General features: G+C 44.9%; 2 protein-coding genes across 3 annotated transcripts in view; one reads left to right on the plus strand and one right to left on the minus strand.

Annotated features, from left to right (window-relative positions):
- PSTK (phosphoseryl-tRNA kinase) overlaps positions 1 to 10,106 on the plus strand; it is a 13,960-nt gene extending 3,854 nt beyond the window's left edge. Inside the window, exons 2-6 of the mRNA XM_018553691.1 lie at positions 1,683 to 1,971; positions 3,546 to 3,744; positions 5,092 to 5,167; positions 6,462 to 6,555; positions 9,868 to 10,106. Coding sequence (XP_018409193.1) covers positions 1,683 to 1,971; positions 3,546 to 3,744; positions 5,092 to 5,167; positions 6,462 to 6,555; positions 9,868 to 10,106 — 897 coding nt within the window. The remainder of the gene's footprint in view (positions 1 to 1,682; positions 1,972 to 3,545; positions 3,745 to 5,091; positions 5,168 to 6,461; positions 6,556 to 9,867) is intronic.
- A 2,431-nt stretch (positions 10,107 to 12,537) lies between these two features.
- IKZF5 (IKAROS family zinc finger 5) overlaps positions 12,538 to 15,901 on the minus strand; it is a 10,924-nt gene continuing 7,560 nt past the window's right edge. For both annotated transcript variants that reach the window (XM_018553706.1, XM_018553707.1), the window contains exon 4: positions 12,538 to 13,733. In XM_018553706.1, coding sequence (XP_018409208.1) covers positions 12,805 to 13,733 — 929 coding nt within the window. In that variant the 3' untranslated portion in view covers positions 12,538 to 12,804. The remainder of the gene's footprint in view (positions 13,734 to 15,901) is intronic.

Genomic DNA, 15,901 nt, shown 5'->3' on the forward strand with positions numbered 1-15,901 from the left:
AGTTCTGTAGTCCAACAGAGGATAGCTGGACAGGGCTGACAATGTTTCTTGGGACTTTGCAGCAGAGGCACCATGTTGTCATCCCACACAGGAAGTTAGGAGCACGCTGGATTTCTGGTAGATCAAAAGGAATTTCACGGTGCTTGCTGGGGGGGAATTTATCATAGCAATTGCGAGTGTTTGAACTTGCACGGAGTTTATTTGCACCAGATTTATGAAGCTAGTGTAATGTTGTTGATAAATGAGGTTTAATAGACTCCAGGAAAGAAGACTTGTAACTTCAGGCACAAAGCTTAACTGTCGCTTCTTGAAGAAGTGGTCACGGGGACTTCTCAAGTTGTGATTGTTTTCTTAGGTGATGCTCCAGTTTCAGGCCGCCCAGAACAAGTGCAGATGTAAACTGTTGCAAAAAAAGGTGCGGTTGGAAAAGTAGTGCAAGCTCAGGTGAAAACAGGGGCACGTGTACATGCTGTAGGAAAGCTGGGACTAATGGGCTCATTAAAGTCACAGTGCAAAAAGTGTCAGTGTGTAGAAAGCTATCTCAACAAAGCAAAATGTGACTTTCAGTGACTTGAAATGGCCAAACTTGATGAAAGCTGATTTTTGGTTGGTTGCTGTGGATTAGGATGAGGCTACTAAGCTGTGTAATATGTCAGGAATCTTAAAGAACAATTTTTATAAACCCTCGCAGTGGGGCTACCCCCGCACTAAAAGGATTAAATGAGAACTATGGGGTCAGTGTTTTTCCCCATAGTTCTCCTTAGGGTAACGGGAGGCCCCAACTAGCGTCCTCCCGTTACCCTAAGCTCAGTATACCACAAGCTACAGCTCGCGGTATACTGAGACGCCGGAGCGGATCCCGACCTGGACGTCGGGATCCGCTCAGCTGCGTGACAGCTGGCTCTGCCTATCTAGAGGCAGAGCCAGCTGTACCCTCCCCCGTCCGTTCCGCCAGTCAGCGCTGGCAGATCGTAGCGGGGAGAGGGGAATCCAGCCCCTCCCCCTGTCACGGCAGAGAGCCGTGACAGGATCGAGAGGTGAGCGAACGCCGGTATGTGTTCGCTCACTTCCCCATCTACTGAGCCGACCTGTTACAGTCTCATTGTCACAGGTCGGCTAGAACTATGAGGTGAGTGGAAATCACTCATCTCATAGTTCTCCTTTAAGTGCTTATTTTAGTCTAGGGAGAGAAAAAAAAAAAAGGTTATACTCCCCTGATCCTCTGAGGCATCTGGATGTGACAGCGCTCCCTCCTGCCTGTCTCCTTCTTGGCTGGAGCGCTGGTATGTCCCTCGGCGCCCTCGCGTCCCATACACTGTGTATGCAACGTGATGACTCTGAGACCTTAGACTGCTACAGAGAAGGGGAAGTGAGGCTGGAAGGACCGATCTAAGAGCTGGCCAGCTCTGAGGAACAGGGGAGTATAACTTTTTTTATTTTAGAACAGACAAAAATGAACAGTTAACCCTTGCAGTACCGGGGTAGTCCCACTGCAAGGTTTAATGACAATTTTGCCCTGAGAACTTGCCTATAAGCTCGAAGGCTCCCTGCCACTTGAATTGCTTTTCTTAAAAAGAGTAAAAAAATGCTCAACATGTAAGCTATAACTTTTTTCTAAGTGCGTTGGCTGTCCAGCTCTGTATATGTGATACATGTCATGTGTCTTGTGCCCTGTCTTGTAGCAGTCCCTGTGGAAGCGGCATCGCCAGCATCTCCTGCAGTGCCTGGAGCATCTTCTAGTGTCTTTGTCCAGCTGCTCTCCTCTACAAGCCCCCAGTGGCGTCCCTGACAGTTTGTGGAAAAGGTTCTGCCAATGTCTGGCGCATCAAGGTTTAATATCTGCCCCAAGTTCAAACGCGCAGTTCCAGCGTTGTGTTCTAAATCCGGCGCATTTCCCTTTCTACTTCATTCTAGATGATAATTTCTACTATCAGAGCATGCGGTATGAGGTGTATCAGCTGGCACGGAAGTGTAAGTACTCTCCAGTCATTACCGGCTTTCCACATTGAACATTCTGTCCTCACACTCTACTCTTTTAGCCTCTCTATAGTTTCGTCATATACACACAGAGAACAAGGGTGGTTTTAGCTTTGTGTGCTTTCCGTACTTGTCCACCCAGTATGGTCAGATGTCTGGAGGCCTCAGAGCTGCTCTATCCAAACCATGGAATGGTGGGGATTAGGGTAGAAGAGAAGGTCTCATTCCGAAACAAGGGTGGTCATGCATTTATTTACTTTTAGTTGTTTTCTCTGGTATGGACAGTGTATATAGGACCTCGGAGCTACTCCAGCTAAACTCTGCCGATGGGATTGGTGGTGTTTAGAATGGGAATTCGGGTAGAAGAAAATGTCTCAGTGCAAAACAAGGTGTGGTTTTAGGTTTACTTTCCGCTGTTGTCCCTGGTATGGACAGAGGAGATGGTGCCTCAGAGCTACTCCAGCTAAACTCTGAAGACTTTGGATTGGTGAGGTCTAGAATGGGAATTAAGGCAGATGAGGAGGTCTCATTGCATAAGTAGAGTGGCCTTAGGTTGATTCACTTTTAGCTGTTGTCCCTGGTATGTACAGAGGAGATGGGGCCCTTAGAGATGCTCTATGTAAATTCTGCAGACAGTGGGTTAGTGGGGTTTAGAGTGGAAATTAGGGTAGAAGAGAAGGCCTCATTCCAAAACAAGGGTGGTCTTGGGTTTATTCACTTTCAGCTGTTGTCCCTGAAATGAACAGAGGCGATGGGGTCTCAGAGCTGCCCTGTCTAAATTCTGCAGAGACTGGGAAGGGGTTGAAGAGAAGGTCTCAGTCTGAAAGAATGGTGATCTTAGGTTTATTCACTTTTAGGTGCTGTTCCTTGTATGAGGCCTCAAGGCTACTCCATCCGATAGTGGATTGGTGGGGTAGAAGAGAAGGTCTCATTCTAAAACAAGGGCGGTCATAGGTTAATACACTTTTAGCTGTTGTCTCCATTATGGACAGAGGAGATTGGGCCTCAGAGCTGCTCCACCTTAATGCTGCATGTTTCGGATTGGTGGGGATCAGAGTGGGAATTGAGAATATGATCAATAAACGTCTTTATTCAGATTCATAAATGAGGCTGCTGTGTTCACACATCCTTTACTTACCTTTCTTGGAAGGCTTCGGTCTATTACCAAGTGACTCCAGCACAAACTTTTTATATTGAATAGAGTGGGGAATGATTAGATGTTCTTCTGTTTGGATTTTACTGTAATTTGGGGTTCTGGTAGAGAGATTTTCCCTTACTTACTGTCACAATGAAAATGCTTTTACCTGACAGAAAGTGAAGGAAAATCTGCGGCAGGAAAGATAAAAACATGGGTCCTGGTCTTCCCTGTTGGAGATTCCTCACTTTCTGTCTGATGAATATGTTGTCACTGTGACACTGAGTGACTGGAAAGCTCTCTAATGGAGCCCCGGATAGCAGTGAGAACCTGACAGAAGTACCCTAAACTAAAGGAAAACATTTTAGCTGGACATACTATTCGGAGAATGTTGTGCTCTGCTTGTGTATTAACCATCACTTCTTCTTCTCAGATTCTCTGGGATTCTGTCAGTTGTATCTACAGTGCTCTGTTGAGAGCTGCTTGCAGAGGAATAAGGGCAGACAGCATCCTGTAACAGACAAGACAATCCTGCTGATGGAGAGAAAAATCGAGAAGCCCAATCCTGAGAAGAACACATGGGAAGAGAACAGTCTATCCCTGGACAGCTCTGGAGGAGGAATAGCAGATGAGTAAGGATGTTATGTAGGTTCATGTAGGTGACGTAGATCATATCATTGCACATAAAATTTGAAAATAAATATATACAGTATGTATATATCGGGGATGGACTGATACCGGTTTATCAGTATCGAGTACGGATATTTTTTTTCTTTTGGTACTCGCCAATACCATCAGACGGCATGTAATGACTCGCCGCCCAGCTTCCTGATTAGCTGTCTTCATGCTTCCTCGTCACCAGGTGACGAGGAAGCATGGAGCCGGCTTTCTGCACAATCAGTAGGCCTGGGGGCGGGTAATGACAGCCGGAGGCTTCCTGATTGGCCAGATTCCCGACCAATCAGGAAGCCGGCTCCATGCTTCCTCGTCACCAAATGATGAGGGAGCATGGATCTGGCTTCCCAGCCAATCAGGAAGCCGGGGGCAAGTCATTACCCGCTCCCCTGGCTTCCTGATTGGCCGGGAAGCCATTTCCATGCTCACTGTTAACGAGGGAGCATGGAGCCGGCTTCCTGTCCAATCAGGAAGCTCTGGTATCGGGAGCATTTAGACGAGTACTCACCCAAATACTCGGTATCGGTGCATCCCTAAAATATATAGTACATGTATATTCCTACTCTTTATTGTGACTTCTTATTTGATAGTGTATTATACTGTATACTGGGGTGTCTAGCATTAGTATTTGTTCATTACTGATCTGTACTAGGCAACATGTTGAGGAAGATACTAGGATTGAATAGAAAAGGAGGTCCTCTGCATGTACTATTAGTCACACCACTAGTATGCCACCTAAGCTAGCCATAGATAGTTAGAATCTTGTTGGAAAATGATCATTTTCAAAACATTTGTTTTCTGATAGCTAATGGGGACAAATCAACAATCATTTTCAACTGTATTAAGGAGAGGGATCGACGGCCCAAGTTGGAAATGTTTTCTCATTTCTTATCTGAACTAACAAATTTGTACCTGTTATGTGGTACTCTGGTGGATTAAACCGTACTTATCGTAATGAACGTGTGCTAGGAAATGTTTCATCCAGAATTAGAACTTTCCTGGTAACAACCCTTATTGATAACGATTTATGTATGGTAATGAAAGAACAATCCAAAATGTCTGTATAGTGTATGGAAAATTGGATTTATATGTAGATTCTTAGATTCTTATATGTGTTACACTGCTTTCTGGGAAACCTGAGGATTCCATATGTTGCGGGAATAAACTCCGTGCAATTTTATATATAGCATGGGCGATAGTAAAAAATAAGTCATATTAAAGGAAGGTCTGCTTTAAAGGGTCAGTTTCGACATGGTTTGATTTTAATATTCTTTTCACTGTATATACTATTTGCCTTTTTTTAGTACACAAATCCATGATTTGCTGAATCGAGCCCTGGAAAACCCTGTGCGGCCCCTAGACGATGACTGTGAGGAACGGGTAGGTACATGAACCATATTTTTATTTACATATTAGGTACTGTAAGTTACATAGGCGACCCAGTTAGGAAATGCAATCCGATGTGTGGAGTTGAATGCTGTGTAAAATGTTTTAAGCTTGTACATACCAGAACATGCATAGCATGCATTGTCGTGCATGTCCAATTTATTTTCTTTTTAACACAGCACATTGTAATCTATGGTGTTGTGGTAATGGGCCCTGACTGTATGGCTGCCCTTTAATCCCATCATGACTTGGGGGGTAGATATTCTCTAGTCAGAAGGCTGAAAGGTGGCCATACACTCTACAACCATCGCAAGACTTTAGTCTTGCGATGGTTGTACAGGGATTAAAAAAACGTACAATCTGCCTATCTTGGACAGGCAGATCGCACTCTCGATCATCGCAAGCCCGCCCCCCTGAGGGGCGGGCTTCCGATGACCGCAATGCTGAACGGGCAGTGTGCGCGTGCGCACACCGGCCCGCTCGGCCTTTGTCTTCCGAGCACCGTTCTAACCAGCCGAGAATCGTACGATTCCCGGCTGGTTTTCGAACATGCTGGTTCGACAGAAGACGTGCGACCGTACAGTAGAAACGGTCGCACGTCTCCGTTCACACTGCTCGATTATCGTACGAAAAACCGATCGCATACGATTATCGTACGATAATCGAGCAGTGTATGGGCACCTATAGAATTTTATTTTTTTTGTACCCTGATAGGACGAGGAACAGGTAGACTGATGTTCAAGTTGCTGTCTTCATTGCCCTTCACTGTGGCCATGGCTGTAAGTAGCAGGCTGGTTATAGTCGGAGCTTATTCATACCACATACGATTCAGGGCAGATTGCTGCATTTTGTAAACCAAGCAAACTGTATGATTGTGTGCAAATCCAGTTATGGGAGTGAGTTCTTATTCGAGTGATGAGTTGCTGGCAGTTTTAAAAAGCTTCTAAATGCTGCAGTTTTCTATCTTTTAGATTGTAAGCCCTCAGGGGCTGGGCCCTCCTTACCATCTTCTCTTGAATTGTATTGTGATTATAATGTCTTCCTTATATTGTAAAGCGCTGTGCAAACTATTGGCGCTATATAAATCCTGTATACTAATAATGTCATTAAACAAAGCCCTCTCTCTATTACAACGGATCTAAAAACACATGGCAGCGTGTTAAATTGCAATCAACACCGCATGTATTTCTAACTGCATCTAGTGTGACTGAGCCGTCATGTTTATATATGTTCTTCCGCTCCGAATGTTGTACCTTAATTTACTCAGATGTTTGCCATTCTTTACCAGGAACGGGATCGTGAAATCTGTGCGGCCAATCTTATTCATCAGGCAGATCAAAGTCTACGAAGGCTCATCGCAGAAACTATGCAGACAGTGAAAGGTAACGGAGGTACAATGGCCACCCAGCAGCCAGTCCTAGTTTGCATTCTTTTCATCATGAGTGAATTCTTTACACAAGCAGCTGCCATGGATCCGATCTTCTTTATCTTAAACAGGTCTATTCACTAAAAGTTGAAGTTTGCAGAAGGCAGGAGAAGTGAACAATCTAGGACAACATAGCTGCACTGGAAAGTGAGCTGAATTGGAGAATGTTTCCTAATCAGCTGTTATCCTAGATTGTTCACTTCTCCTGCCTTCTCCAAACTCTTCACGCTTTAGTGAATAGGCCTCAAAATGTTTTATTGACCTCACAGCAGCTAAGATTTGGCAGCTGTAAGCAGTATCAGATATATGAGCAACTGAGAGATAAAATGAGAAATGTTACCGACTAGCTGAAAACTTTTGAGCTAAATTGGTTTATCAGAAATACTAGGCCTGGCTTTGAAGTGGCGTTTAAAGGCCAATTCCAGGCAAAATATGAACTCCCACCCCCATCTATCCCATTCTGCAAGCTTACCTGTTGCAGCAAGATACTTAACTAAGTCCCCATCCAGGTCCCTTGCTGCCACCGTTTCTAGGTGTGGGGTGGGCTCTAATCCAGTGCTACAAATGCACTGGAGACTGCGGGCTCTGCTAACGTCATTTCGCTTCTGCATCCTGAGAGGATCCACTGGATAGCCAATAGGATGTGTCCTTGTTATGCAGTAACATGGACACGCAAATAAGGAGCCTACCAGACGTTTGGTTTTTGAAGTCTTAAACTAACCTATCTTTGACCCAGTGATACGTTGCCTGCAAAGTTACTGCTTGTTGAAGTCTTCTGAGCCAGGCCCTTGCATGTGCAGTAACTATCCATAGGATTCACTGGAAAATTACTGCGCATGTGCCAGCCCAGCCAATTTTGACAAATGACTTGATGGCTTCATGGGCCATATCTTGCCAGATAATGGAAGAGTTAGGGCTTGTTCACACTATGTTTGGACCATGTCCAGACCAAAAAAGCATCCCAATGTATCCTTATGGTATTTTGGGGCTCTGTTAACACCAGCGCGCAATTCGTTCTGGTCCACACAAAAAAAAAAATACTGCTAGTCACATTTTCTTTGGTCTGGAATGCATCAAAAACGCAGGCAAATGCACTGGACTGCACCTGAAAGCCCATTTTAATGAAAAGGAAAAAAAAAACCTGCACCGGAACGCAGTAAAATAGCGGCAAAAATGCACTGCATTTGCAGATCTGGTCCAGACATGGTGTAAACGTAGCCTAAGGGTAAAGCTGGGCATATGCTGGCAGATTTTCATGCAAACGTTCATACGGAAAACCTCAACAGAACATTCGATAATGTCATCAGAGACTTCACTAATGGCGTTCACAATTTTGAAGTGGAGTTTCTCGAAAGAAAACCACATTTACTTCCGTGTTTCCCCGAAAGTAAGACCTAGCGCTATCTTCAGAGATTTCCGTAATAAGACCTACCCCAAAAATAAGACCTAGTTCGTCTTTTTCGGCACATAGAAAGCTGCCGCTGAAAAGGACATTTCCCAGCAGGCAGCGGCACAGCACGGCATGGCCAATGGGGTCGGAGTGAGGGAACTTCTGACTGGTCCGTGTGACGAGGTGGCTCCCTGGACGGCATCAGAGAGGAGAGCTCTGGGACAGCTGCAGCCTTCAGGTGCTGTATGATACAGTACATTCCATATCTCTGCTCTGCGTGACACCTGTGTGCCTCAGCCTCCACAGCATATTTTATCTCTAGTATTTAAATTATGGTAGAAAAAAAGTATGTGGAGGGGATGCTCAATGGGTGGGAAAAATAAGACATCCCCCGAAAATAAGACCTAGTGTGTTTTTTTTTTTTGGGGGGGGGAAAATATAAGACAGTGCCTTATTTTCGGGGAAACCCGGTTTTAGAATTTTTACTGTCCTTGAAAAATTTTCCATACTGTTCCGTTAATATTTTTGTTTACATTACTACGGTTGGAATTGATCGATTTGACCACATCAACTATTAAAGAATTGAACAAGTGTTCCACAAAACGATTTTTTCCAAAGTTTTACTGGTGTATGGCCAGCTTAAAGAAGAACTCTGGGTAAAGATTGTATTAACCCTTGCAGTGGGACTACCCCAGCACTGCAAGCATGTCCCTCGGCATCCTCACGTCCTATACACTGTGTATCAAACTTGATGACTCTGGGATCTTAGGCGACTGCAGAGGAGGTGGAGAGAAGCTCCAGGGACTGCTCTAAAAGCAAGCCGGCTCAGAGGATCCGCTCAGCGTAACTTTATTTTTGACCCTAGGCAAAAACAAGCACTTAATCCTTGCAGTGCAGGGGTAGCTCCACTGCAAGGGGTAATAAAATATTTACCCAGAGTCCTGCTTTAAGACTTGCAGGGGGAACCGTATGCAGCACACTATCAGGTGTAACTGCACCAAAGGTATGATGATGGGCGAATGCAACTTGCTTTCAGATGCATTCAGCTTTTATTTGAGAGGCTTCTAAGATCATTTGACCTTCTAAGCTACATCAGCCAAGCTTCTTTTGCATTTTGATTTACTTGTATGGGGAGGGATGCAGTTCTGATGTAAACAAAAGCCCGCTGACAAACTTTTTAAAGGAGAACTATGAGGCGAGTGATTTTCACTCAACCTCATAGTTTGAGCCGACCTGTGACAATAAAACTGTCACACTTCGGCTCTATAGATCGGGAAGTGAGCGAACACATACCGTCACTCGCTCACTTTCCGATCATCTCTCTGCAGAGAGCGGTGACGGTTAATCACCGCTGCCAGCAGGGATCCCCTCCCCGCTCCAATCCTCCAGCGCTGACCAGAAGAACAGACGGGGGAGGGGGCGGGTACAGCTGGCTCTGCCTCTAGATAGGCAGAGGCCGCTGTCATTCACGCAGCTGGGTGGATCCCAACATCATTGTCAGGATCTGTCCCGGCTGCAGCGCTCTCAGTATATATCAAGCTGTACCTCGCTATATACTGAGCTTTGGGTCACGGAAGGAGGTTAGCATATGTCCTCCCGTGACCGAAAAAGAGAACTATGGGATAAAAAGGTTACCTCATAGTTCTCTTTTTAAAAAGGGACAAGAATTAGACTATTGGAGCTGCTGACTTGTATTCGAAGGTGCAAAGTTCAGGGCTGCCATTTTATTCTTCTGTTATCACTCAGTGAAGTATAAGTGTCCAAAGTTAGGACACTTGATATACACATGCTTACTCCAGGTCTGTGTTGCAGTAGCTAATGAATCAGGAGAATTGTCCTGGAAACTGCACTTGAATTTTTTTTTTTTTTGTATTTCAGGGACAGTTGCTAGCAAGGATATAAAAAGAATTGCTCAGGAGCTCCAGTGTGTAAAGTCTAAAGCTCTGGAACAATTAAGGGAGCATATCACTGTACAGACTGTCCTACCTGCCAAAGCAGACAGAGATTTCAATGTGCAAGCTTATTTTACCGAAGAAAAAGAGCGGATATTGCAGCCGTACTTGTGCCAGTCTCAGGATCCAAGGCTGGATTGCCAAAACTCTCCTGCTATCTCCTAGTAAATATCTAGATACCTACTACTGCTTGTATGACTTCATTATCTTTTAGATATACATATGTTTAACTGAATTTTCTCAGAGATAAAAAAAAAAATCTAAGATATGGACCCCAGGCTTTTTCTCCCTAAAGCTGGCCAGATTCCTCCATCTGTGTGGATGGAGGAATCTCCCGCTGGGCCAAGCTTCAGTATCTTGCTAGTCGGCCCCGCTGGCTTTCAAAACACCTGAACAATGCCTGCATCCAATCAGATTGTTCAGGTGTTTTGAGAGCCAGCGAGGCCGACTAGCAAGATACTGAAGCTTGGACAGAGGGAGATTCCTCCATCCACACAGTGTAGCGTAGATGGAGGAATCTGTTGCACTTTTTCCATCTGACCATAGAAAATCTGCAGATAATCTATAGGTGTATGGCCAACCTTAGTCTCTGGAATCTCAGACTGTTTTTGTTTTTTTAAAGGTTTCAGCGATGTCTCGGGTTTACGTGTTATATCTTTAATACTCCCTAGTCTATCCCAACATATTATACATTGGTTTTTTTCGGGACAGATAGGGCTTTAATTTGCAAGCAAATGTGGCTATGTGGATTTTTATTTCCTTGGGATTTATGGGGAATACATAGTAATTCCCCACATGTGTACCCCACCTTACAGTTTTAGCTGCACGTGTCTTACATGTGCACAGTTCAGCATCCTTCCCCTTTTGTCTTTACCAAAGTAATGGTATTCACTATTGATGGGCAATTTTTGGAAAACAAATGGCTGCTAAAGATCCATTTCCTTAATCACCTTTCTGCCTCTGGCTTCTAATTAGACTATGAAGGATCGGGACATACTGATGAGGTCACCCTGTGCCCTGACTGGTTTACACGGCTGTTCCTTTACCGTCTGTCCTGGTATTAACTGTAAAATGTTATAGTTCCTTTATTTTATGTTTTGGGACCAATAGCCAACAGGAGATCTAGATAGGATAGATCACTGCAGTGGGACACAGATGGCAATAAAGGCATGGGGCCTAACCCTTCTACACGCTACCCAAAACAAAAAGTTTCAGCTACACATACATTGTACTAAGAGTTATACTGGAACTATATATTGCTCAACTTCTCAAATCATTTTGCGGACGTTTGGCATCACTTCCTGTCATTTCTCTGTGACAGGAAGTAAAGAGAATTCTTACCAACAGCAGTGTAAACATGACAACCTTCCTCACTTTATCTGAAACAAAGGTTGGCTGCAGAACCTTTGTAATGTTACCCCTGATCCCCAACACCAATTAAAGTAGTACTAAAGGCTCAGTGTTTATCTCAAAGCATTCTCTGCATTAAGCTACAAAACACCCAGTACTTTTCTAAAACCACCACCCCTTACCTGTGGCCGCTATATATCCACTGCCATGACCAGGAAGATACTCTGCATTCCCCAAAATTCCTGGTTGCGGGTACTCAGGGTAGAGGAGCCATAGGCTCCTTCTGCCGTCAATCAAACCGTGACTGCAAGAGCGGGGGAGTGGCCTGCCGCATGCGGTGTGTGTCCATACAGGTAGGTGCGTGCAAGGCCATGAGCGTGCATGCTCGGGTGCTTCCACAGCAACTGGCTAGGCGATGGAGACACCCCAACACGGGGTGTGGGACTAGCGGTATGGATAAAACTAGAGAACGAGGAAGTTAAAAAATGTAAATAATTTTTAAAAAAAGTGCCAAAGTAAGCCATAAAAACAAAAACTTTAAATAAAAACCAAAAAGGTATAATGTCACTTTAATCCTTGCCACACTTACCTTATTAGACACCAGTGCTCCCAGTCCTGCACCAGAACCTCTCTGCACCACAATATAGTTCCACTATGTTCTATAGCTTAGCGTTCCCCTTGAAAAACACAATCAACCAGATATTAAAGGAACAAACCAAGATAGCGATCAGTACCCCAGACCAAGAGGTGACGGTAGACAATACATTTATTAAACGGGATGGTTTACGGAGAGGTCTCAGTCTTTGGAAAAACACATAACACACTGTGAATATACCTGTACAAACATACTTAGCAACTCGTGAGGATAAATTAATTAACAAAAAAACAAAAACACTTATTTCAGCTGAAAGTTGCCATAATTAAACATACATTATTTCCTTCAAGCCCCCTTGCATCAGAAGGGGAAGAAACCACTATTAAATGTAAAAGTATTATCCCTATGACGAACTATTAAAATGGGAGCATGGTGCTCCGTTATACAACATTCATGAACACTTCCAGCAAGAACGATCAATATTCCTCCATAGAATACAGTTATGATGTTCACAATTAAAATGAGTGGATGTTGTGGCTTCTGATGCTCTCTATGCTACGTGGCTTGGGACAACAGACAACTGGAAGGCATCTAAACATTAGGTGCCTTATCCAGTGCACAAATACCATGCCCGCCCAGGGTTAAAGTCAATTTTTATAGGTGCTGTCTGCTTACAGCAATCTTCACTTGCACCTTTTGAACTATTTCATTCTAGTTCCTCTCAATACTGCGATGTTAGAATCTTGGCCTTCCTGACAAAAATCAAATTATGTCATCACAAAAGACATAAAACACACACACATATATTTACATCCTATTCGTATTTTCCTCAAATAACAGGCACTGTAGAAACAGACCGTCCCCAGAGGAGCAGATTAAAATAATAGTCAGGGGGTAAAAAAAAAAGGCCACTAGGAGTCAGTTTTGGCTGTGCTGGCCTCGGGCAAAGTGACAAGCAAAGTCATACTTGTTTTTGCACTTGCAGCCACATATGTTGCATTGGAAAGGATTTTCAAAACCGTGGCAACCCATGTGGATTGTGTATAGTATATTGTCTGCAAAGTACATGTCACAGTGCTGGCAGTGATGGAGAAGTTGAGGGTCCTGGACCGGGAGAGCAGGGGCAGGTGTACTAGGCTGGCTGTTGCTGATGCTAGGGGTGCTGGTTCGCCCGCTACGCTCGCTGCTTGGCCCGGCCATGGGACTACAGTTCCTGTGATTGTGGGTGGCCCGGGCCTCGGGGCTGGCTGGTGAGGAGCTCCGAGGAACACTGGTGGAGACGGCAGAAGCGCAGGCTGGTGGTGGGGGCTGCTGGATCATAAAAGGTTTCTCGTCTGGGCAAGGGCCTGGATCGGGAGAGGCGGGGGTCTGAGTGTCCGGCGGTAAGCTGGAAAGCTGTCCAGCCAACGTAGACAGCTGATTTAAAGGGTTGTCCACCATGAGTTCCTGTGGGTCCCTATGAGAAGTCTTAGCTAAAGCCTCATAAGCTTCACTGTGGATGCTGGGGATCTCATGAGAGAAGTCACTCAAATAGTCAGGCTTGTGCACCACCATGGATGGTGGACTCAGGTTGATAAGCATTCTGCGACTGTACCCCAGGCTGCTGACTTTCTTCTGAAGGACCCCCCACATTTTCTTGTTGCCGAGAGATGGACGTGTGCCTTTGATTGGGAGCATCTTGTGCTTGCGGCGCCGGTGGTGGGACAGGTTGCTGCGATCACTGCAGCGGAAAGAACACAACTCGCACTTGTAAGGCTTTTCCCCAGTGTGAGAGCGCATGTGAGCCTCTAGATGGCGCTCATAGGCAGACGCAAAGGGACACAGGTGGCAGCGATGTGGCTTTTCACCTGTAAACAGATAAAGCAGAATTAAATATTTACTGTGAAATGTCATTATACAGAATATGGACAATAGCACGCAACACTTTGCAGATTCAGTTCCAGTCAGGCTTTTAATATTGCTTAGCAGAAAAACTTTAAATTCAGAAACAAAATACCTACTAAAGGCTTATACAGGAAAACAACCAAGTCCCTAGTGTATTAAAGCAGAACTCCGGCCAAAACAGTTTTAGTTGTCGGGAGAGTGAACAGAGCTCTGTGTAATGCCACTTTATTTCTATTTTTTATGTATTTTCACAGGCAGCACATTATGATTTACTAAATTATTCAGGATATTTCTTGATGTGGCTTTTCCGTTTTCCTTCTTGCTGTCCCGTGGTATCATGAATCTGTTTTATACAAAGATTTGTAGATTCTTCCTTTAGTGGCTATCTGTATATCAAACAGTACAGGCAGCACCTTTGCTGATCGCAATAAGATCAATTATAGCCACATAGTCTGTTTGTTTTGTTTTTTATTAGTCTCATCAGACTGATACACCTGATATACATTAGTCTCAGCAGACTGATACACCGGCATTAAAGGTGCCCATACACTGCTCGATTCTCGTACGAGAATCGGGCGAAATCCCGCGATCGTACGAGAATCGAGCAGTGTGAACTAAGACGTGCGACCGTTTCTACTGTACGGTCGCACGTCTTTTGTCGAACCAACATGCTCGAAAACTCGCCGAGAATCGTACGATTGTCGGCGGGTTTCTAGCCTGCTCGTCCGATAGCTGCGGAACGGGCCGGTGTGCACACACGCACACTGCCCGTTCTGCATTGCGGTCATCAGAAGCCCTTTCGATGATCGCAAGTACGATCTGCCCGTCCAAGGTGGGCAGATCGTACGAGCTTTCAATAAGCATACGACCATCGCAAGACAAAAGTCTTGCGATGGTCGTAAGGTGTATGAGCACCCTAAGAGAAGTACAGAACAACAACTGTAAAGCTGGCCATACACCTTACAACCATCGCACAACTTTCGTTGTGCGATGGTTGTAAAGTAATTAAAATCTTGTACGATGTGCACATCTTTGACAGGCAGATCGTACTTGCGATCCCTCCCCGCTTAGGGGCGGGCTTCCGATGATTCCAATGTTGAGCTTGCGCACACCGGCCCGTTCGGCATTTGTCTTCCGAGCACGCCACTAACCCGCCGAAAATCTTACGATTTTCGGCACGTTTTCAAGCGTGCTCGGAAGGCAAAAGATTGCACGCCTTCCATACACTTGCCGATTATCGTACGATTGCGGGATTACCCGCGATTATTGTACGATAAATCGGCAGGTGTATGGGCACCTTTACACTAGTAAATCCCAACTCCAGTCAAAACCTATTTAGTTTTGGATACAGCGGGTAAGGGTAAAAGCCTCTGGTCAGATTTTTATTTCCACTTGGGCCCCATTTGAAGACACTTTCTTCCATTATGTGTCAGAAGCAGAAGGGATGGAAAATGTTTTTAGCGCTTTTCAGGAAGGGTCTGAAAATATTTTTTGAAGTCTTCATCTTGCTTTCCGGTGATAACATCTCTTCGTTCTTGTATGGGCATCACAAGAATAGAAGTAAAGGAAAATCTACTCAATGGGGTCACAGGCAAAACAAAACCCGGACAGACATTTTAAGAGAAGCAGAGACCAACCCTTTTTTTTGTCTTTACTTCTCTTTTGGGCTCCAGGAGTATATTTACTAATATACTTCCGGGACCCAAAGTCAGCATATAGCGGGCTACTGACTGTTATATGCTGACAGTACAGAGCTGCACTGCAGCGGTTAAGGATCCTGATAATATTGTCAGGATCCAGCCAGTTGCCTGATTGACAGCTGCCTCTGCCTTGCTATAACCAAAGCCAGTTATGCCCGCCATCTCCCATGTGTCCCTCCAGTGAGCACTAGAGGAACAGAGAGCGGAGGGGGCAATCCCTGCAGGGAGCAGTGACTAACAGTCATTGCTCCCTGCAGGGAGGAGAACGTGAGCTGAGTGATCAGCAGTTACATGATAAGCTCTAGGTATAGAGCCGGCGTGTGGCATCTGCAGTGCCCCATGCTGGCTCTAAATATTGGGAAGAGTATATTTCACTATCCCAATACTTTCTACTTTAACTCTTTTTTGGGGGGACTGGAAAAAGGTTTTAT

This window comes from Nanorana parkeri, unplaced genomic scaffold, assembly GCF_000935625.1.
Source record: "Nanorana parkeri isolate BGI_ZX_2015 unplaced genomic scaffold, ASM93562v1 scaffold127, whole genome shotgun sequence".
Classification (NCBI taxonomy): Eukaryota; Metazoa; Chordata; class Amphibia; order Anura; family Dicroglossidae; genus Nanorana; species Nanorana parkeri.